The sequence below is a fragment of the Bos indicus genome, chromosome 5 (assembly GCF_029378745.1).
Source record: "Bos indicus isolate NIAB-ARS_2022 breed Sahiwal x Tharparkar chromosome 5, NIAB-ARS_B.indTharparkar_mat_pri_1.0, whole genome shotgun sequence".
NCBI lineage: Eukaryota > Metazoa > Chordata > Mammalia > Artiodactyla > Bovidae > Bos > Bos indicus.
Genome location: NC_091764.1, coordinates 36,994,203 through 37,017,728, shown reverse-complemented (window position 1 = coordinate 37,017,728; position 23,526 = coordinate 36,994,203). Strand labels below are relative to the sequence as shown.

Sequence of the window (23,526 nt, the reverse complement as noted above, 5' to 3'; positions counted from 1 at the left end):
TTACATCTGAATTCCACATCACATGACCCTTTTAAAGGTCAAGTGTGGGTAATTCATGCAGAATGTTAAGAATTTAGTAATTAAGGTTATAATGGAAAATCCTGCCTCCTACAAAATTAAAAGAGGAGTTAGTCATATGCATGAAAATATGGGGTCTTGTCTTCTTTGCATTACAGAGCCATAGAGTTGAGCTAAAATTCTGATATAAAAGGGTTTAGCTTGATCTTTTACTTTACTTTTTACTTTAGTGGCCCTCAAGGAGAAAAAAAAGGGGACACTGGAAACCCCCAAATTACTCCCATTAATCCTACATATAGCAAGAAATTCTAGTTTCTTCTGCTGTGTGTTCTGACAGGGCAAAGGGCACACTGGTAAATATTACAGAGTAAATATCCTTTCTTCCACATTATCAAAAGTCAACCTTTGGGGCTAGCTCTGAAGATGTACAAGACAATTTCTCTAATAAGCTGAATCCAGGATTCTTGCATAAATCAAGAGTTAAAAACAAGCATACATTCATTCATAAATTCAAAACCTTTAAGATTTGTTAAATGGAGAGGAATACACATCCATTGTCTCCTATCAGCTTTTTGCACCCCAACCTCCATAGAATAGGACCACTTGTGTTGCCCTTTGCATTTTAGGAAGTGCCTTTTCAGGTCTTAAAATCCTATCTCTTTTCAGAAATTCTAAAAAAAAGTGAGACTAAGACAAACTAATCAAATGATACAAATGTAAGAAGAATCTGAATGTACAATTACATATATTGATATAACAATGTTATATTGTATATTGATAATAACAACTGCTTGAAAAGATGCTGAAAATCTTAATGAGTTAAATTTATACCCTTAGCAACTAAACATGTAAATGAAATGTGACATTTCATTCTTTAAAGAAAAGTCAGTTATTCAGAATTCATGCTGAACACTACATATCTCATTGATATGTAGTGAGCTTATTTTGCAAGAGTGCACAACTGCTGAAATTAGAACAGAGCATAACACTATTAAAATAGACACCAATTGAGAATTCTACCTCATTAGTCTTGTCTTCCTATTTTCAGATGAGCTTTCATGGCAAGCCACTCCTGAACCACAGCCACTTACTATTACTTAATAGTAGATAAAATAACTCCCTCTGCTTTCCAAACTTTCCATGACTTGCTCCTAGAGCTCCATTTCCCCATATTATCTGACAATCTGCCTCATGTGGAATCATTCCAGAACTGCCTTGAGATAATTTTAACTACTAAGCATCCTAGAACACCTCCCAAAGTACAAAGTTAGTTCTAAGCAGGCATTTATAAGCATTACATGCTACTTGGATCTTCCCTGATGGCTCAGCAGTAAAGAATCTGCCCTCAATGCAGGAGATGCCCATTTGATCCCTGGGTCTGGGAAGATCCCCTGGAGGAGGAAATCGCAACCCACTTCAGTATTCTTACTTAGAAAATCCCATGGACTGAGGAGCCAGGTAGGCTATGGTCCAAGGGTTGCAAAGAGCTGGACATGACTGAGCATGCACACACACCCTATTTTCTCTATCCCTGAACTGATATACTATTTTTCCACACTATTACTAAGTAACTCTTTAAAATCTTACACTTCCTGTAGTGTTATTAACTATGATTTATGTCTCAGATTTTTTGGAAAATAAAGTTATAACTCATAAAAATATAAAATGTAACACAAAGATATACTTTAACTTTTTCTTTATTCCAATGTTACTGCAGTCATTACAATTTATTTCTTAAACTATATATATATATATATATATATATATATATATACACACACACTCTTCCTGACTCTAAAATTCCTGAAACAGCTTTGGCTGAAAATAGACTTCTTGTACGAAATATTCTTTGAAACTTTAATATTTGCTTAATTTTTTTAAAAAAAAGAAATATTAAAGGTATTTCCCAAAGTAAATTTAACAGTGAAAAACTCAGAGCTCTAATTAAAAGACAGTCATTAAATGAACATAAAATGTTAAAAATTAAAATTTTATGCAATATCTTAACAGTAATTAACATCTTTATTACAGACTAAATTTTTATTCACATTGCTTTTGTAAAGGCTTTTATTAAGCCCAGTTCTTTTAGTTACTAACAAAAGTGGGGGAATAAAATCAAACTCTGAAATCACTGATAAGTCAAATTCTTATTTGCAAGCAGGTATTTTGTTTATCTTATGCTACACTTCAGAATTTAACAAATTACCACTTTCTAAAAGAATATTTTTGTCAATTGTACACCAGGAAGTTATTTTATATCTAGGTACATTTGTATTAGGCAAAAGAAGTTGCAAACTGCAGATGAGATCAGAGTGGGAAGGGAGTTTTTATCTTCAGTTTTCTGGCTCTCTTCCAAGGAAGAAAAGCACAGGGAAGAAGCCTCCTTGGGGGAGGTCCAGAGAACTGGATGCTTTCCACATGAAACAGATGTCTGTCGCTGACCTGACCACTGGCCCAGCTCTCACTCTACCAGTAATGATCCTCACAAAGAGAGGAACACCAGCTGGGACCAGCCAAGAACCTGGCCCATCCTTGTGCAATTTTCCCCAACATTTGTACACATTGTGAAAGTAGACAATCTCATGTCTTGATGTCTTTAAACAGAGCTGTTTTTTGAATGCTGCAATTCTGAATTAGATTTTAATTGAAAATAATTAGAATCTTGCATCTTCTTCATGAGAAAAGCATCATGTGACTCAATACTAGCGATCAAAGATTAAAATTTACTTCACTAGCATTTGCAGTTAAGTCATGTGTTGGAAGAAAAAAAATTGTAAAATGAACAATCTGGCTGATTAGTAAATTAATACTTTACATAGAAAATTTTACACTTATTGCTCTCCAAAAATCTATTGAATTATTTACTTCTTTACTTTTTGAGTAATTCTAAAATAATATCAAGTGAGTATATGACAAATGACTATATAGCTTATATTTCATAGTCCATCATTTTAATCATTCTTTTCAATAGTCCTTCATCTTCCTTGCTCTTTTCTATGCAATAAGGGAAAAATTACAAACCAAATCCATTCATAAACATAGATGTAGAAACTCTAAAGAAAATATTACCAAAACTAGTCTGATAAGAACCCAAGCCAGATTTGACATTTGAGAATCAAGTAACTGAACAAAGGGGGAAAATATGATCACCTTGGTACATGAAGGAAAAAATGTTTTGATAAAATTCAATATCCATTCTTAATAAAATTTCTTTATGAAGCAGGAGTTTAGGGGAACTTTCTTAATCAGATAAAAATTGATTTTTCTTCCTAAGAAAGACCTGCAACATTTTGTTATAGACATTGTGCACATCAGAAAACATCAAAAGCTTTCATTCCAAAACTGGTAATGAGGCAAGAATTTTCATCACTGCAATTTCCATTCAACATTGTTCTAGAAATCCTAGTCAGTGCAATAAGGCAAAAAAAGAAATAAAATATGGAAATAATCTTTCAAAGAAAGAAAGAAAACTGTCTTATATTTTCATATACAAAACCCAACAGTATAAACAGATAAACAGAATATATAAGCAGAACAAGATTAATATAAAAATGTGCCTGCATTTTTATGTATAATAATTAGAAAATGAAATTGTTATATATAAAATTTATACATTTTATGTATAATAATTAGAAGATAAAATTTAATTCTATCATTTACAATAGTGTCAAAACTGACTAAATACCCAGGAAGAATCCACATATACAAGACTTCTACAAAGAAATCTAGAAGACATTAAATGAGAAATTAAGCAGGACTTTACGGATATGTCATATGGATAGATTAGAAGATAATACTGGAAAGATGTCAATGCTTCAAATTGATCTATTAATCCATTTAAATCCAATAAAAATCCCTTTTATTCTTTTGTAGAAATCAACTATATATATATCAAGAATAGCCAAAACAATCTTGAACATATTTTGAATAAAATCAAGGATCTGTTGTACCACATTTCAAGACTTATAACAGAGCTATAATATTTTTAGGACTGTTTTTAGCTTTTTTTGTCTTGGCACAATATCATAAATAGGCCAATGGAAGAAAAAAATTATATCTAAAACAGATCCACATATATGAACACTTTTCAAAATAAATGTTATGCAAAATGTTTTAAATTCCTATGAAATATCTCAATTGATTTACATGAAATAAACTTATTTACACTGCTTTCAAAAACTTTATTGAGTTTACTATTTCTGGATTTTGACAAAAGGAACAAATCAAAGTTTGAAATGGATAAATTGAGCTCTTAATTTCAAAGATATAGTTTAGTTTATTTTATGCTGCATTCCAAAGCTTAATGTATCACTTTTTCTACAAAAGTTTTCACCATTGACAGGATTAGTCCTCTCAAAGCCTGCTGCTGCTGCTAAGTCGCTTCAGTCCTGTCCAGCTCTGTGCAACCCCATGGACTGCAGCCTACCAGGCTTCTCCGTCCATGGGATTCTCCAGGCAAGAACGCAAGATAGTTAATCTAAGTCTCCTTCATAATACCTTAATTTTATGAATTTTTATTCCTGAAAACATTCTGGAACTCATTCCAATTAGCACAATACTTAGGGTCACCAATCATCTCTACTTTGCAAAATCCAATAATCAGTTCTAAATCTTCATGTTCTTTGAATTCTCAGCACATTTAGCCAATTAGTCTTATCTTTTGAAAAATCTTTTATCACTTAGATTGGGACACTATTGCCTCAGCTTTTTTATTATCTCCCTACTTTTCAGTCTTCCTAGTTTTCTCCTCATCTCCACAACTGCTAAAAATCAACATGCCTCATTGTTCAGTCCAGATTTTTTCTCTTCTGCATCTAATCCATTCCCTACACAATTTTATACAAACTATCTTAAAACATCATTTATATGGTCTGACTTCAAAATTATTATCCCAAGCTTAGACTCCTTACTGATCTTCCAACTCATATATTCCATTGCCTACCTGACTATTCTCCTTTTGGATATATAATTAGCATCTTAAATTTAAAATATCTAAAGGCTAATTTCTTGATATTCTCTTCTAATTCATGGTTTCCACAGACTTCCCCGTCTTGGTAAATGACAATTCTTCCATTTGTTCAGGAAAAACAAACAAATATAAAACTTATAAATAATATGTGACAATTTTTACTCTCAACCCCCACCTTCACTCCACCTATCAGCTTGACAATTAAGATGTACACAGTATCTGTACACATGGCTAACTTCATGGCTATTGCCCCAATTCAAGACATCATTTATCAACTTGATTACTGCAATATCCTCTTAACCTTCCTTGCTTCTGCCCTTCTGCTAGCGTTGCAGGATTCCTTACAACAATCCGAGTGATATCTTTAAAAAACAGGCTGATCAGGTAGGTCACTCCTACGTTCAAAATCCTACAGTGGCTTCCAGTGCTGAAGTTATAGCCAAAGCCATTATTGTGTCTTACAATGTCCTACATGTTGAAGCGGGTTCACCATGAATCTAAAATAGCTTAACTTTCGATCTCTCACTTACAAAGTCCCTTTCAAAGACCTTGAAGGAAACCTAGAAGCTTTTCACTAGCTTCACCAAGAAGCTCCCCTTGTGAAATCTCCAGGTCCCACAACCTGGATTCACCTACATCATAGGATCTAGCCTCCCATAGATGTTTACTTCATCTCCTTCTACCCTCTCACCCTGCTCACAGCAATTGTACTTGTACAGGGATGAGTTATAATGCCCCAGCACCACTGTAGCATCAGTGAAGGAGGTGCTCAAATATATACATTATAAATGAATGAACAAATGAATAAACAAACCCACATTAGGGGCAAATTGAGACTTCATCCTCCAGAGTTACTGATGTGAAACAAGAACCAGAGTCTCCTCTTAGCAGTCAGCTCTTTTCTCCACTTATTCAATTTAAGCTCACCCCAGAACATGGAGCAGGGAAAATTTGCACACATATTTCACCACCGAACTCTTCTTGCGTCCCTTCTTCATTCTTCTTCTAGCACACCACAAGACAGACATGCTTATTATTTATTGACCCTACATCATATATTTTCTCCTTCCTGCTGAATGCTATAAATGGAGTCCCCTAGGGCTAGTAGTGAATGTATTACTATAGTAAAAGAGAAAGAATTCAGAAATTTCTTCCATTTTCTTGTGGCACAAATTTAAAAGTCATAACCTGAATAATCATCTTGGTCTTTCTATTTGGATTCTCTCCATCACCAAAATAAAAAACTGAGAAGTGGTCAGGAAATCCAAATTTGCTAGCATGTATGCAAAATTATTGAATACCATGACAGCAGAAAAAAATGAACTGACTGAAAATTCTAGACAGTGTTACACTAAGAACAAAATTATTAGTTCTCTTACTTGTACCATAGCTTGTATTTTAGTTATTAATATCTCAGTCCTCTACTCATTCTGTATATTTCAACACAAAGTTCAGCTACTAATCTGTTAATGTCAGAAATATTCTCTTCATTCTGTATTTATCAGTTGTTGGCATTTTCCTTTGCCAGTGCTCATAGGCACCAAACAATTTTTATGACACCAGTATTATAACTGCCCATCTTGTGTTTCTGCAGTGTCCCCTCTCTAACATTTATTCACCTAACTTCTCACAACAGTCCCCGATTTCTCTTCAGGTATCTATCCCCATCTATTCACTTAGTCAATAGTTCCAGTTACACTCACCTGACCCTACCAGCCGACTGATGTGGCTGATTACATCTCTGTCTCCCAATAACAGCAATTAATTCAGACCAAGGTCAGGCCAAAGGACATAATCAGACCCCATATCAGGATCTTTGTTTGACCTACTTGAGGAGATGACTCTCAGTATCTACAGGATCAGTGCTGAGGTAAAGCCCAAACCCCTAATCCAGTTTGTACTGACCTCCATGAACATTCCCCTGTTTACCCTCCCCAGTATTAGATCATCCTGCTTCTGTATGGAATACTTTTCATCATCTCCCTGTCTAATCCCTACTCTTCTTCTAGGTTTCAGATAATGAGCTATTTTTTCCAGTAAGCTTCTACAACTTTCATATCTGAGTTAGACTGTCTTTGTATGATGCCCCAAATCATCTTCTAAATGAACCTCATCTTTCATACCTATCTGTAAGCAGTACAGTTATTTTAGTACTAACAATTTCTCAACTATTTACATGGCATGTATTATAAGCATAACATAGTATTAGTTGCTGTGAGGAATATAAAAAATGAAATAAAATATAACCCTTTAGTTTAAGGAGCATAAACAAAGAATCTTAAAACTGAGATGTAGGATAACAGAGCACATAAGAAATTTTAAAACAATACAAGATAGTGTTAATTATGTGCAGAATAAATACAGCAGCCCCTAAATCGTGAATATTACAGAGCCAGAAATTCAAAAGTCCATGATCTTAATCTGACAAAATCATGGGCAGGTATGTTAACCATAGGAGAATGAGTAGGATGCTAATTATAAGTAAAATGAATAGCAACTTTTAGTAGAGTAAGAAACTATACTAAGATATAGTTAGTAAAAGAGCTAAAAACTAATAATTCCATTCACATTTTTATCTCTATAAGTGAAGAGCATCTTAAATATCTAAATAAACATATTTACAGCAAAGGGATTTTTTTAGAAATTTGAGGAGATACCTCTCCCTGTAGAGAAAACATTAAGGAGAAATTTCTTTAAAGAACAAGTGACTAAGAATATGAAAGAAGCCAAAGGAAACATATGGTGGAGACAGAGCACTGAAGAACAAGTACTGCTACAATAAAGGGTAAATGGAGATGTATTCAATTCTAGCAGTGAGGCTTATATTATGGTCAAGGTAAAACACATAGAAAACAATCAAGTTGCAAAGTGACTAAGAACACTACATAAGAAATTTCAAAACAGGAAGTGTATCAATCTGAAACAAAGACAGAAAAATTCTTAATGGAGGTGGAAGAGAAACACAGACTCACAGTGCATTTCAAAGAAGGATTAACAATTTCAGTCTCACCTCAACAGAGATTTGATGAACACATGAACCAGAACAAGTTGACATCAGAATGCCTAGCAACAAAAAAAAAGCTGTAATTTTACAGCGAGAGATAAGCAAACCTTTAACAGAAACATAAGAAGTGGTTTGACACTATTATGTTTAAGACACAGGTGTAGTTTACTCTTCAATTAGGGGTTATAATTATGATTGTTTCTTTTATACCTTGAGAAGCACAATTCTCCCCATCATTCCCAAGTTAGTACAAAGACAACATCAAGAAAAAGACTACGCTTCAAAACTAGAAGAATGGATCATTATTCCTACCAGAAAAACATTCTCTAGTTTAAAGACAGAGTATGAAATATATAATCCCAATACAGAGGAAGGAAGATTTTTAAAAACTGTTAAATTTTTAAGAGTGGGTAGTCCTCTGGTAGTCCTTCCTGGAAAGAACTGTTGTTACCACAGTTAAAATATGAAGGATCACAGTGACTTTCCATGATACATATTTTCAAAATGCACCTGTCAGACTGGTTAAACATATCCTCTGGTTCCCAGCATGTGGGTTCCCTTCTTCATATCCCATTTAAAACACAATTCACCCAACGGGAATCATTAACTTCATTACAAGTAAAACTAGATAATATAAGAATTCACAAATAAAATAGGATTTCAAAGTTCTAGGAACTGCCACAGACATAATAATGACAACACAAAGTAAGTATCAAAAATGGCAGACTGATCCTTCTCTTTGGAATGAATTATTGAATACATGCACATTTCAATATTATAGCAAGCAGAACACACAATTGGCAAAATAGGTCAGCTAATAAAATAATGCTATATGCATAGAACAAATAATTGTCACACTACTACTAGGTCTTCCCCTCACAGAAAACATGTATGAGCCAAGGATGATTACAGCTCAGAATTACTCTAAGGAACAGTGACACATGACTATAAGGAGTGCTTTGAAAAGTACAGATCCATCCATATATATATATATATATATATATATATATATATATATATATATATGGGCTTCCCTGGGAGCTCAGCAGTAAAGAATCTGCCTGCCAATGTAGAAAACACGGGTTTGATCCCTGGGTTGGGAAGATCCCCTGGAGAAGGAAAGAGCAACCCACTCCAGTATTCTTGCTTGGGAAATCCCATGGACACAGGAGCCTGGCGAGCTACAGTCCATAGGGTCACAAAAAGTCAGACACGACTGAGTGACTAAACAACAACAAGATATATATAGATATAGATATATTCTATTCCATAGCATTCACAGTCTCAAAATCTTAATAGGTTGGTCAAATTTCACAGTTTGGGATTTTTCTTTTCTTGGGATGAAAATGAACTTAAGAACATTGCTAGTATAATAAGATGAAGAATAGCCACTTAAGCAAATAAACTACTTTTATGAACTTTAGAATGCTGATTAACAAATCAAAAAAGAAAACCTAAAGGTTGAAGCAAATAATCTGTTATTCAAATATAAATTAATCTTTTCTAGTTAACTGAACAGGACTTTAAAAAGTAATACTTGTTAAGTTTGCATCATATAGCATATGCTTAATTTCAACAGAAATTTGAACACCAAAAACATACAGGCTTCTTTTGGGGAGTGCAGGTAAAAAGGGAGATGGAAGAGAGAGTAACTTTGGATTCACACGTATTGAATCTAAGATACCCTGGGACATCCAAGAAAACACTGGCATCCGGCAGTTGTAACCCTGAGATTTCATCTTAGGACAAGCTGAAGATGAACATGTTTCAGTTCTGTATCATTTAAATTAGTAGCTAAAAATTAGAGAAGTACAAAGAAAATCACATAGACTATGTAAGAAGTGGTATAAAGCGGTGGCCAAGAGGTGCACTTTTAAAAAATATTCAACTTAGAAGATGGGAATAGCAATAACAGCCACGAAGAGAAATGGGAAGAAAGGTAAGAAAGAAAAGGACACTGAGAAGAGAGAGACAGAGTAGTGATGGCAGAACGGGAATAAGGAAGGAACACAGACCAGCTCTGATCTGCCTTGAAGAGTGAGTAATGGCAGAACCACACTTAGCAGAATCCAGAGGGTTATTTTCATTCCTATCAATCTTTTCAGGATTTCCCTCCCCCTTGGGTTTTAATTTTGTTACTGTGTGGTTGTTTGTTCCTCTCATGGGTTTTATGAGCTTATTTGGCCATTTCCACTGGATTTTACTTCTAATATGTCTGATATCTACCTGGAAACCTGGCATCTACAATGGCTACGGTTCAGCTACCAAACATAATTCATATGGCCACATGATGAAATCTGATGTAAAAAAAAATTTAATCCATCAAGACTGAAGCGACTATGAATTACAGCATTTTAGAATTTTAAATAAATTTAAATCAAGAGAAATATGGGGAAAAAATAGCTTTTCCTTTTCCAATTAATTCTTTTGGTTCATAAGTTAAAGCTTTAGGCCTACCTAAGTGAAGAATTCTCCTCATGTTTTTAGAATATATAAGATCCTGCAAGTATTACAGAACAGCGGTGTGTGAACTGGGGACGAAGAAAAAAACCTTTGATAACATTTTACTAATGACATTTACAACTCTCCATTTTACTAACAGGATGATGATTATCAGCTAATTATTTAGGCCATTAATTGTTGCCTTTTTAGTGATTAAAAATATGTATGTTAATTATACCTAAAAATGTAGATAATTTAAGAATTGAAAAGAATGATACTACTTTAGCATTTTAGTAGATAAACATTTTGGGAAAATATATCATGATTAAAAGAAAACTAAAACTCATAGCTTTCTATTTGCTTGCTATTTGTAGTTTTTATAACAAATCTAATTTAGTACAAGGTTTTTTTTGTTGTTGTTGTTTTTTGTTTTTTTAAACAAAAGGGTCTGGCTTTTCTTGAACCATTCTCTTTCTGATAATGAACAGATTGTGAATGCAAAACCCTGCATATCATTATGTGAAACATTTACGCATTCAGAGTGTCTACTTGGTGGCTTTCTTCTTAAGAAGCTAAACAATTCATTAAACAAGCTGCTCGTGAATGGTGGATCAGAACAAGCATAAGCTGCCTTCCGTAGAATTCTATTGTGGAGCTGTACCCATTTGTGTTTTCTTTGAAGCCATAAAAATGAAACCCTTATGCTCATATTAAAAGCATAAGAAAGGCATCTATTATGTCAATAGATTTAAAACACGGCCTTAGACACAGTGAGAACCACTCCAAAATGGCACTCATATAATAGCAAAGGTTAAGAAGTGCATTCCCAGGGAAAACCTTCAAAGGCCTACATATCATTATATCCCAAAACAGATGGCAATGCACTGTTTGGAACCATAGTTCACGGACACCTACAATCTCAAATAAATCCTTTCTAATCCCACTCTTGTCTAGATTTTATACTTTGATGGTAAGTGCAGGTGCTTTTCACCATTCTTCATAGAGTGACATAAAATGATATGATGAAGATTCATGTATATTAGAAGGACTCAGCTCTTAATACAACTTCTATGCAATATACAAGTATTCTACTAGCAACAGACTTACAGTTTATAGAAATCATCAATTCCTAAGTTCTAAACCATGAATAATCTTCATTAGTTTGAATTTTATAGGGAAAAAAAAGAGGAACATACTTCTCTCATATATTGCTGGAAATAAAAATTGATTAAAAAAAAAACACTTTGCAAAATAATGTGGAATTCTCTAGTAACAATGTGTATACTCTGGATGGACTCAAACACAGAGATGAGGATGAGAATTTTCACTGAAGCATTTTTTATAGTAGCAAAACACGGCAAATAACCCATAAGTTCATTGACAGGAAGATGGATATGTGAACTGTGATATATACCCCGCAATGAAAATGAACAGCTGCTACATGTACCAACATGGCCAACCCTTAGAAACAATGCTGAGCAAAAAAAGTCCCAGAAAACTATCTGAAATATTTCCTTTATACAAATTTAAAAGTATGTAAAGTTGAGCAACATGTTATTGTTACTAAGGTTCAGTTTTTTCAGTCATTTGAATTTTGCTGAGAAAAATCATACTACTATCACTAACAGATTAAAGTAAAAAATTTCTGATTCTTTGTTACAAATCTCAAATACAGTGGACTCTGAACACAGGTTAGAATTGCACAGGTCCACTTTTATGTGAGTTTTTCTCACTAAATACTTACTACAGTACTATGCAATTTATGATTGGTTGAATCCATGGATGCAGAACTGCATATAAGGAGCATTAACTGTAAAGTTATACACGAATTTTCAACTGGGCAGGGGATCAGTAACCCTCATGTTTTTCAAAGGCTAACTCTACTGAATACTTTTTTGAATGTAAACTTAATGTACAACAAAATTGCCTATAGATAAATTTCTAATGGATCCCTCGGGTCAAGAAAATTTGTTTAAAATATCACATATATCAAAATTTAAAGAAAATACATAAATTCTAAACTAAAAAAGATAAAAATAATATTACAGTTTTACCATAAAAAGTTTTACTTCACAGTTTACCTGAAACATCACAAGGCTTGTGAGACTGCAGAAAATAGTTCCTCTTTAATTCCTGTCTGTATATAAGATGTGGCTTGTTATGATCATCTTCATGTTCACTCCCATCTGCCTTCATTATAGGTTCTAAGAAATATTCACCATCATGTGCTTTAAATGTTCCCATCTGGAAATAAAGAAAATAAAAATTAATTTTCTTCTGTCACTAAGTAGAAAAAGTGTTGTGCTGTCCCACAGGTTAAAATGAGGACACAGAACAAGATAGCCAGGAGTTCATTCACTAAAGTCATCAACTGAACATAATGTTTCCTTTCCTAGCTCATGTCTTCTTCTTATGTATAAAGTCACGGAGAATGAATAATATGCCAATAAACAGAGTTGAAATGACAGGGATTTCAGCTAGAAAGAATAGCATAAGCAACTGCATCAAAATAGCCAAAAGTTTAGCACATTCTAGAAGTGAGAAAGCCTGTTTGGCTTGGTCTATGTAAGGTAATAGTGTGAGACAAGTCTTTAAAGGAAGGCTGCTGCTGCTGCTGCTAAGTCGCTTCAGTCGTGTCCAACTCTGTGTGACCCCATAGACGGCAGCCCACCAGGCTCCACCGTCCCTGGGATTCTCCAGGCAAGAACACTGGAGTGGGTTGCCGTTTCCTTCTCCAATGCATGAAAGTGAAAAATGAAAGTGAAGTCGCTCAGTCGTGTCCAACTCTTAGCGACCCCATGGACTGCAGCCCACCAGGCTCCTCTGTCCATGGGATTTTCCAGGCAAGAGTACTGGAGTGGGGTGCCATTGCCTTCTCCAAAAAGGAAGGCTAGGGTCAGATAAAAGATCTCGAGTGTGATACTAGCAATCTAAAATTTGTGAGAAGTTGACAGCCATTGAAGAGTTTTCACAAAGACCTGTCACCTGAACTCCAGAATGCAATATGCAACTTGCTTTTTGACATCTCCACTTAGATCAACAGTAGCATTCTCAACCTCAAATGTCCAAAGCCAAACTCTTTATTTTCAGTCCAAACTGCTATTCTTCAATGCTCCCTCTTTCAATAAATGGCAACAGTATTATTCAGGTTGCTCAGACAAAAGCCTTTGAGAAAAATGAAGGATGGCTCTCTCTCAAATCTCACATTCAATTCATCTGCAAATCTAAATGGCTCAACCTTCAAGATATAATTGAAATCCAACCACTTCTCCCAAATTTTACCACTATATCCATGAACTAATCTAACTTTCTCTCCTTCCTGAACTACATCAATAGCCCTCTACAGTCTCTACAGAGGAGCCACAATAATTTGTCTTTAGTCGAGATCATGTTGCTCTCAAAAAAGAACAAAAACAAAAAAAGTATTACAACTTTTCAAATCACTCAGTAAGATACAAATTCCTTATCATGGTCCACAATGTCCTGCATGATCTGCCCACTCCTTTCCACCACCCCATCCCTCCAAACACACATACAACCAAGAGCTCTGACTTCATCTTCTGCTCTTCCACTGTGGCTCATTCTAGAGCTCCAATCCTGATGTCTTTGCTATTCTTTTTTTTTTTTTTTAACTTTACAATATTGTATTGGTTTTGCCAAATATGACAACTATTCTCCTAGCTCAGGACCTATGTCTTACTAAACCTGCCTCAAGCACTTTTCCCAGCTGGCTCACTCTATGACTTGTTTCAGGTCCCTGCTCAACACTCATGACTCTATGTATTAAAATGCTACCCAGCCTCCTATGTCTATCCCCACTATCCAGTTTCATTTTTCTCCATAATGCTTATCACTACCTGATAGATTATTACTTATATGTGTTACTTGTCTGACACCATTCACCAAAATGTAAGTCCATGAGAATAGAGCTTTGTCTGTCTTCTCTGCATGCTTGTCATGCCTACCACATAGCATATTGGACAATATATATTAAAGGAATGAATAATACTGTAGGCAATAAAATTTAATCTAGTGACACTGTGTGTTAAAATACTAGAATTTATAAGGTAGAAGCTATAGCCCAGAAGGGAGGTAACAAAACCTAAATTATGGTGACAGTGATGGTACAGCAGCTGGAAGAGAAAGATTACATGATGTCAGTGCCTAAGGAGAGCAGAAAGGCAGACAGTGAGAGGAAGAATTTATGACAGAGATAATTTTCTGGGAAAATATTATTTATCAAAATGACTTCAGAAATGGTAAAAATCCAACAAACCTCTTTACTACCAAATAATAGAAAAAGATACCAGAGTTACATCATAGAAACTCCTGGCCTGGATAATTTCATAGAGGAATCCCACCAAACCTAGCAAGAGCAGATAATTCCACTGTTATTTTCACCATTTCAAAATATGAAAAAAAAACACTAGTTATTTTTATGAATAGTGTAAACACATGGTAAAACCTAGTTAAGACAGCACAAAAGCAAAACAACTACAAAAAAAACCAAAACAAATATAGGACAAGTTCACGTGTGACTATCAAGCTAAAATCCTAAATTATATAAGCAAACAAAAGTCAGTAACTCCATCTGAAAATGACCAGATGGAGTTTATCATAAGAATATAACTATGGTTCAACATTTGAAATCTTAATTCATCATAGCTACTTACACAAATGTGAAAAAAAAAATCACAAGCTTTTTGAAAAAAGTCAACATTCTTGATTTTAAAAACATCAATAAAATATAAATAGACAGATGCTCCCTAAACAAGATAAATTCTATCACAGCCCAAAGACAGTATCATGAGTAACAAAGGCACTCCCACTTAGGTCAGGAATACAAGGATGCCCAGTATCACCTGTTCTAGATAACAGAATTAGATAAAAGATTAGAAACAAAAAATTAGAAGAGTTAAAACTGTCATCTTCATCAATGTACACCTTAACAAATAAGAAGTGAAAAACTACTATAAAAACTAAGTGACTTTAGTGACAGAATATACAGATTAAACAGTATTCATATATATAAAAAACAATGAGAAGATATTATGGAAGAAGCAATTCAATTTACAAATGAAACATGACTCAGCAACACCACCACTGAGCATATACACCGAAAAAACCATAATCAAAAAAGACACACGTACCCCAGTGTTCATAGCAGCTCTACCTACAATGGTCAAGACATGGACACAACCTAAATGTCCATCGGCAGATGAATGGATAAAGAAGACGTGGTACGTGTGTATAATGGAATATTATTCAGCCATAAAAAATGAATTTGAGTGAATTCTAGTGAGGTGGATGAACCTAGAGCCTGCTATGCAGAGTAAAGAAGTCAGAGAGAAACAAATACAGTGTATTAACACATATGTACGGAATCTAGAAAAATGGTATTCATGAACCCATTTGCAGGGAAGGAATGGAGATACAGATGTAGAGAATGGTCTTGTAGACATAGTGGGGGAGGGAAATAGATCTCTTTCTCTAGTTTGGTGAGGCTAAATCATAGAGGACAGGCATTTATCATTATCTCAGTAACTAATTCTGAAATATACAGCAGATATCATTCATATACATTCATCATTGATTTCCACCTACCAATAACTCTGAGGCAAGTTATTATTATCCTTACTTTACAGGTGAGACAAAGGAGTAACAGTAAAAGCACCTTGTCCAGGTCTTACACCTGGTAAGTAACAGGATCAAGGTGCGAACCCAGGTAGCCTGGCTCCATAGTTTGTGCCTTAATACAGTGCACTGTGTTAGTGATCGGACACCAATTCTGGTAAACCCAAAAAACAGCTGACAAATATTTAAAGAGCAGGCAGAGGTCGAGGGACTAGACATACAGAGGTGAATGTGACAAAATTTCCGCTTTCAAAGAAATCACACTTATAAGGGAAAAGACAGATTAAAAAAATGCAATATGCCTGGTGGTAATAGGTGCAATAAAGAAAAAATAAGGCAGGGAGACAGAATCCCAGAGATGGAGGCACTCTGGGCTGAGGCTGGAATAATGAGGAGGTAGCCATGGAAAACTCTGGGAGAACACTGCAAACAGAAGAGCAGTGACTGAAAGGCCCAGTAACGGGGAAAAGCTTGGCAGGTTCAAGCGACAGAGAAGAGTGAGGCTGAAGATTTGCAAACAAGGGATAAACAGCAGAAGCTCAACAGGCAGGAGCCCGCTGTACTCATTACATTTGACAGTGAAAAGCACTCATCATGCCTCCAAAGACAAATATATACGTTTACCTACATGTAAAACTTGGCAAATTTCCACTTAGAAAAGCATATTTCTGGGAAGAGCCAATTTAGAAATGAACTACTGAATTATGGATGCTATGACAACTACAGTTTTAGTGAATGAGGCTTCATTTCCATTTCTTAATTGTAAATATCCTTAAATTATTTAGGGATAATAACTTTCAAATTGTTGCTTTAAATTTCATTGTTAATAATGTATTTAAATCATTATTTTAACTGAATAGTCACTCAAAGCTATTTAAATGACTCAGGTAATTATAGTCATAAATTCTTCTCTACATTCATAATTATTACCACATAAAAGTAGCCAAGTCTTTACTATTTCTACAGTTCCAAAATCTAAACCATTGCCTGAGACATGGCAGGCACTCAACACATATCTACAGAAATAAACATTTTTGTAACATGGTAATGTACCTGATTTCCCCACACCATATACACATTACTGATCTTTTTTTTTTTCTCTAATATTTTTAAGTTACAATAGTTTAGAGACTTGGCTGAGATTAGCATGATTTCTTTCAATGTTAAAAATTTAAATGTTCAGGCATTCTTGGTAACATAATGTGCAAATATATTAGGAATACACATTTTAAAGGCTTAATATAAAGGAAATTTCATCAGATATATAGACATTCTATAGAGTAGAAAAGATATATAGATATCTTTTCTTAGTATATTATATGTATGCTTCTTAGTATATTATATTCTAGCATATTTCATTCATTCTACCAGTGCTTTTTTTCAAACACAACTACAAATCACTTATTTTCAACCCATACCAGAATTCTAGCTTTCTTTGCCTTCCCAGAAAAATAATTAACTATACTTAGAAGTAACAGACTATTTTTGAAACCTGAGTAAAGGGACCCATAATGAAAAATCACTTTCTGCCTATTTTAAAAAGCATGCTGAGGAGGGAAAATGTGATAGCATCCTGGTAAAAGATACAAATAGACATGAGGAGGCTTGTTACTCATCCCAAAAATGTTTTGAATAATGTCACATTTTTCCCAAGCAATGCTGAAAATATCCATATCTTGGAAACTTTTTTATATTCAGTGGTAATGTTCAAATAAACCCACACACAGGTCCAACTTTCATTCTCATATGAAAGGTGAATATGGTTGTATCAAGTCCATTAATACCTCCTGGAGTCATGCAGCTGCTGCTGCTGCTGCTGCGGCTGTCACTTCAGTCGTGTCCGACTCTGTGCGACCCCATAGATGGCGGCCCATCAGGCTCCCCCATCCCTGGCATTCTCCAGGCAAGAAGAACACTGGAGTGGGTTGCCGTTTCCTTCTCCAATGCATGAAAGTGAAAAGTGAAAGTGAAGTTGCTGAGTCTTGTCCGACTCTTAGCGACCCCAGGGACTGTGGCCCACCAGGCTCCTCTGTCCATGGAATTCTCCAGGCAAGAATACTGGAGTGGGGTGCCATTCCCTTCTCCAGGGGATCTTCCCAACCCAGGGATTGAACCCAGTCTCCTGCATTGCGGGCTGTTTCCTTACCAACTGGGCCACTAGGAAAGACCTTATAATACTACCCTGCTAATAATAATACTTTTATAACTCAAAAGTCTTTTCTTCAACAAAATTTCATGTTTTAAAAGAATTAGTTCAAGAAAAAAATAATTGTCCTCAAAGGGGTTTACCTGTATTTATCAGTGAAAGAAGTATTTTGCTTCCAACAATTTTCCTATAAACCACTCCACTGCAGAGGACTTTCTGCACAAATAATAAAAATATTAGAGCTTTGCCTAAAGGCTCCTAATGAAGCACTTATTTTTTTTTTAACTTGGAAAGGAACCTGGTAAGGCATTGGAACAGGTGGCTCATAGAATTATATTTAGAACATGCCATATTTTTAGCAACTGCCTCTGTACAGAGAGTCACTGCAACTTGATTCATGAGAAATGCCAATCAAATTCCAAACTCTTCCTTTTGATGACTATTAAAAGCAGAATAATTAGCTTTCACTTGAGCAAGGGGTTCCAAATTTCTTGAAGCAATAATCTGCTACTTGCCACACTGTTTTGAAAGTCAGTAAGTGATTATACAGTAAGTTCTAATTTGCTCTCATAGGCTAAAATTATATGTTTAGAGGATTTTCATACAATTGTTTTTCCAAAATGTTTCTATTTCACTATTGTGACATTCATTCATGCATACTTTTTTCTAATAACATGGCAAGCACATGTACTGTGGCCACAAACAATAATGTATTCTCAGATTTTATTCAAGGGTAAAAAACAAGCACAAAATATAAACCATTTGGACTCTTTTCCCAAAAACTTACAGCTAATCACATTAACATTGGCAACTACAGAACTACTTCAAATTGCAGTACTATTGAACAAGACAATTAGAGCCAATATTGAGAATATATTTTAGTAACAAATACCTCCCAACTATTAATAAAATCGGATTTTTATTTAAGGATTGAAACACTGGTAATTAATATCATGAAGTCAAAATGTTTAGTTTCTCAATCTTTAATTATTAAGTCATATGAAAATCACTTTGACACTATTTGTAATAAGGAAGTCTGAATCCTTGCTTTGCACTCATGGAATCTTGTGCAAGCCACTTCATATCTCAAACCTCATTTCCACAACTTATAAAACAAACAAATAATTCTATCTATCTAACCTCCTTAGAAAGGCAATGTCTGTTAAAATGATGTCACTGGGCTTTCCAGGTGGCACTAGAGGTAAAGAACCACCTGTCAATGCAAGAGACGTAAGAGACGTGGGTTTGATCCCTGGGTCTCAGGAAGATCCCCTGGAAGAGGGCATGACAACCCACTCCAGTATTCTTCCCTGGAGAATCCCATGGACAGAAGAGCCTGGAGGGCTACAGGCCATAGGGTCACAAAGAGTCAGACACGACTGAAGAAACGTAGCACGGTCCAGCACCTAACTTCCTTAGAAAGGCAAAGTGTGTGTTAAAATAATGTCAATAACTGTTTTGAAAGTCAGTACATTTTGACACAGGATGGAAAAGTCTCCACTAAAACCACAAATGTTACAGCCACTATTTTTTATTCTAAATAAAGTATGTGTTATGTAATAAAAGATGATAAAGATTAATTCTGAGTTTTATCTTTATTTTAGGGCACTCTACTCAATGCAAAAGGATTTTTCCCCTGACAGCTCCTCATTATTACACTAATAATCATGCCGAGGAAATGGTGTATTATACACAAGCACACACTGAATAAATGAACAGATGATAGGAAGAACATGTAACTGGCCCCAGGAGCCTAAAGCAGGAGATTCACTGCAAAGTTTTTGAAAAGATGGGTCCTCTCTCCTCTGGTTCAGTTCAGTTCAGTTCAGTTGCTCAGTCATGTCAGACTCTTTGCGACCCCATGAACTGCAGCACACCAGGACTCCCTGTCCATCACCAACTCACAGAGCCTACCCAAACTCATGTCCATTAATTCGGTGATGCCATCAAATCATCTCATCCTCTGTCATTTCCTTTTCCTCCTACCCTCAATCTTTCCCACCATCAGGGTCTTTTTATATGAGTCAGCTCTTTGCATCAGGTGGCCAAAGCACTGGAGATTTTGCTTCAATATCAGTCCTTCCAATGAACACTTAGGACTGATCTCCTTTAGGATGGACTGGTTGGATCTCCTTGCAGTCCAAGGGACTCTCAAGTCTTCTCAAACACCAAAGTTCAAAAGCATCAATTCTTTAGTGCTCAGCTTTCTTTATAAGTCCAACTCTCATATCCATACATGACCACTGGAAAAACCATAGCCTTGACTAGACCTACCCCTGTCAGCAAAGTAATGTCTGCTTTTTAATATGCATCTAGGTTGGTCATAACTTTCCTTCTAAGGAGTAAGTGTCTTTTAATTTCATGGCTGCAAACACCATCTGCAGTGATTTTGGAGCCCAGAAAAATAAAGGCAGCCACTTGTATCCACTGTTTCCCCATCTATTTGCCATGAAGTGTTCTGCTTTATTGACTATGCCAAAGCCTTTGACTGTGTGGATCACAATAAACTGTGGGAAATTCTTCAAGAGATGGGAATACCAGACCACCTGATCTGCCTCTTGAGAAATTTACATGCAGGTCAGGAAGCAACAGTTAGAACTGGACATGGAACAACAGACTGCTTCCAAATAGGAAAAGGAGTTCGTCAAGGCTGTATATTGTCACCCTGTTTATTTAACTTATATGCAGAGTACATCATGAGAAACGCTGGACTGGAAGAAACACAAGCTGGAATCAAGATTGCCTGGAGAAATATCAATAACCTCAGATATGCAGATGACACCACCCTTATGGCAGAAAGTGAAGAGGAACTCAAAAGCCTCTTGATGAAAGTGAAACTGGAGAGTGAAAAAGTTGGCCTAAAGCTCAACATTCAGAAAACGAAGATCATGGCATCCGGTCCCACCACTTCATGGGAAATAGATGGGGAAACAGTGGAAACAGTGTCAGACTTTATTTTTCTGGGCTCCAAAATCACTACAGATGGTGACTGCAGCCATGAAATTAAAAGACGCTTACTCCTTGGAAGGAAAGTTATGACCAACCTAGATAGCATTTTCAAAAGCAGAGACATTACTTTGCCAACAAAGGTTCATCTAGTCAAGGCTATGGTTTTTCCTGTGGTCATGTATGGATGTGAGAGTTGGACTGTGAAGAAGGCTGAGTGCTGAAGAATTGATGCTTTTGAACTGTGGTGTTGGAGAAGACTCTTGAGAGTCCCTTGGACTGCAAGGAGATCCAACCAGTCCATTCTGAAGGAGATCAGCCCTGGGATTTCTTTGGAAGGAATGATGCTAAAGCTGAAACTCCAGTACTTTGGCCACCTCATGCGAAGAGCTGACTCATTGGAAAAGACTCTGATGCTGGGAGGGATTGGGGGCAGGAGGAGAAGGGGACGACAGAGGATGAGATGGCTGGATGGCATCACTGACTCGATGGATGTGAGTCTGGGTGAACTCTGGGAGTTGGTGATGGACAGGGAGGCCTGGAGTGCTGCAACTCATGGGGTCGCAAAGAGTTGGACACAACTGAGTGACTGATCTGATCTGATCTGATCTGATGGGACCAGATGCCGTGATCTTTGTTTTCTGAATGTTGAGCTTTAAGCCAACTTTTTCACTCTCCTCTTTCACTTTCATCAAGAGGCTTTTGAGTTCCTCTTCACTTTCTGCCATAAGGGTGGTGTCATCTGCATATCTGAGGTTATTGATATTTCTCCAGGCAATCTTGATTCCAGCTTGTGCTTCATCCAGCCCAGCGTTTCTCATGATGCACTATGCATATAAGTTAAAACAGGGTGACAATATACAGCCTTGACATACTCCTTTTCCTGTTTGGAACCAGTCTGTTGTTCCATGTCCAGTTCGAACTGTTGCTTCCTGACCTGTAAACAGGTTTCTCAAGAGGCAGGTCAGGTGGTCTGGTACTCCCATCTCTTTCAGAATTTTCCACAGTTTATTGTGAGTCACACAGTCAAAGGCTTTGGCTTTGTCAAAGCCAAAAAGTCAAAGGCTTTGTCAATAAAGCAGAAATAGATGTTTTTATGGAACTCTCTTGCTTTTTTGATGATCCAGCGGATGTTGGCAATTTGATCTCTGGTTCCTCTGCCTTTTCTAAAACCAGCTTGAACATCTGGAGGTTCACAGTTCACATATTGCTGAAGCCTGGCTTGGAGAATTTTGAGCATTACTTTACTAGCGTGTGAGATTAGTGCAATTGTGTGGTAGTTTGAGTATTCTTTGGCATTGCCTTTCTTAGGGATTGGAGTGAAAACTGACCTTTTCCAGTCCTGTGACCACTGCAGAGTTTTCCAAATTAGCTGACATATTGAGTGCAGCACTTTCACAGCATCATCTTTTAGGATTTGAAATAGTTCAACTGGAATTCCATCACCTCCACTAGCTTTGTTCATAGTGATGCTTTCTAAGGCCCACTTGACTTCACATTCCAGGATGTCTGGCTCTAGGTCAGTGATCACACTGTCGTGATTAATTGGGTCATTAAAATCTTTTTTGTACAGTTCTATGTATTCTTGCCACCTCTTCTTAAAATCTTCTGCTTCTGTGAGGTCCATACCATTTCTGTCCTTTATTGAGCCCATCTTTGCATGAAATGTTCCCTTGGTATTTCTAATTTTCTTGAAGAGATCTCAAGTCTTTCCCAATCTATTGTTTTCCTCTATTTCTTTGCATTGATTGCCGAGGAAGGCTATCTTATCTCTTCTTGCTATTCTTTGGAACTCTGCATTCAAATGCGTATATCTTTCCTTTTCTCCTTTGCTTTTCACTTCTCTTCTTTCACAGCTATTCGTAAGGCCTCCTCAGACAGCCATTTTGCTTTTTTGCATTTCTTTTTCTTGGGGATGGTCTTGATCCCTGTCTCCTGTACAATGTCACAAACCTCTGTCCATAGTTCATCAGGCACTCTGTCTATCAGATCTAGTCCCTTAAATCCATTTCTCACTTCCATTCTATAATCATAAGGGATTTGATTTAGATCATACCTGAATGGTTTAGTGGTTTTCCCCACTTTCTTCAATTTAAGTCTGAATTTGGCAATAAGGAATTCATGATCTGAGCCACAGTCCACTCCCAGTCTTGTTTTTGCTGACTGTATAGAGCTTCTCCATCTTTGGCTGCAAAGAATATAATCAATCTGATTTCAGTGTTGGCCATCTGGTGATGTTCATGTATAGAGTCTTCTTTTGTGTTGTTGGAATAGGGTATTTTCTATGACCCATGCGTTCTCTTGGCAAAACTCTGTTAGCCTTTGCCCTGCTTCATTCTGTACTCCAAGGCCAAATTTGCCTGTTAC

At 36.1% G+C, this 23,526-nt stretch overlaps 1 protein-coding gene across 2 annotated transcripts in view; it reads right to left on the bottom strand.

Moving 5' to 3' along the window:
* Nucleotides 1–23,526, bottom strand: part of ADAMTS20 (ADAM metallopeptidase with thrombospondin type 1 motif 20) — a 218,532-nt gene that overhangs the window by 183,801 nt on the left and 11,205 nt on the right. For both annotated transcript variants that reach the window (XM_019960760.2, XM_019960761.2), the window contains exon 3: nucleotides 12,515–12,677. In XM_019960760.2, coding sequence (XP_019816319.2) covers nucleotides 12,515–12,677 — 163 coding nt within the window. The remainder of the gene's footprint in view (nucleotides 1–12,514; nucleotides 12,678–23,526) is intronic.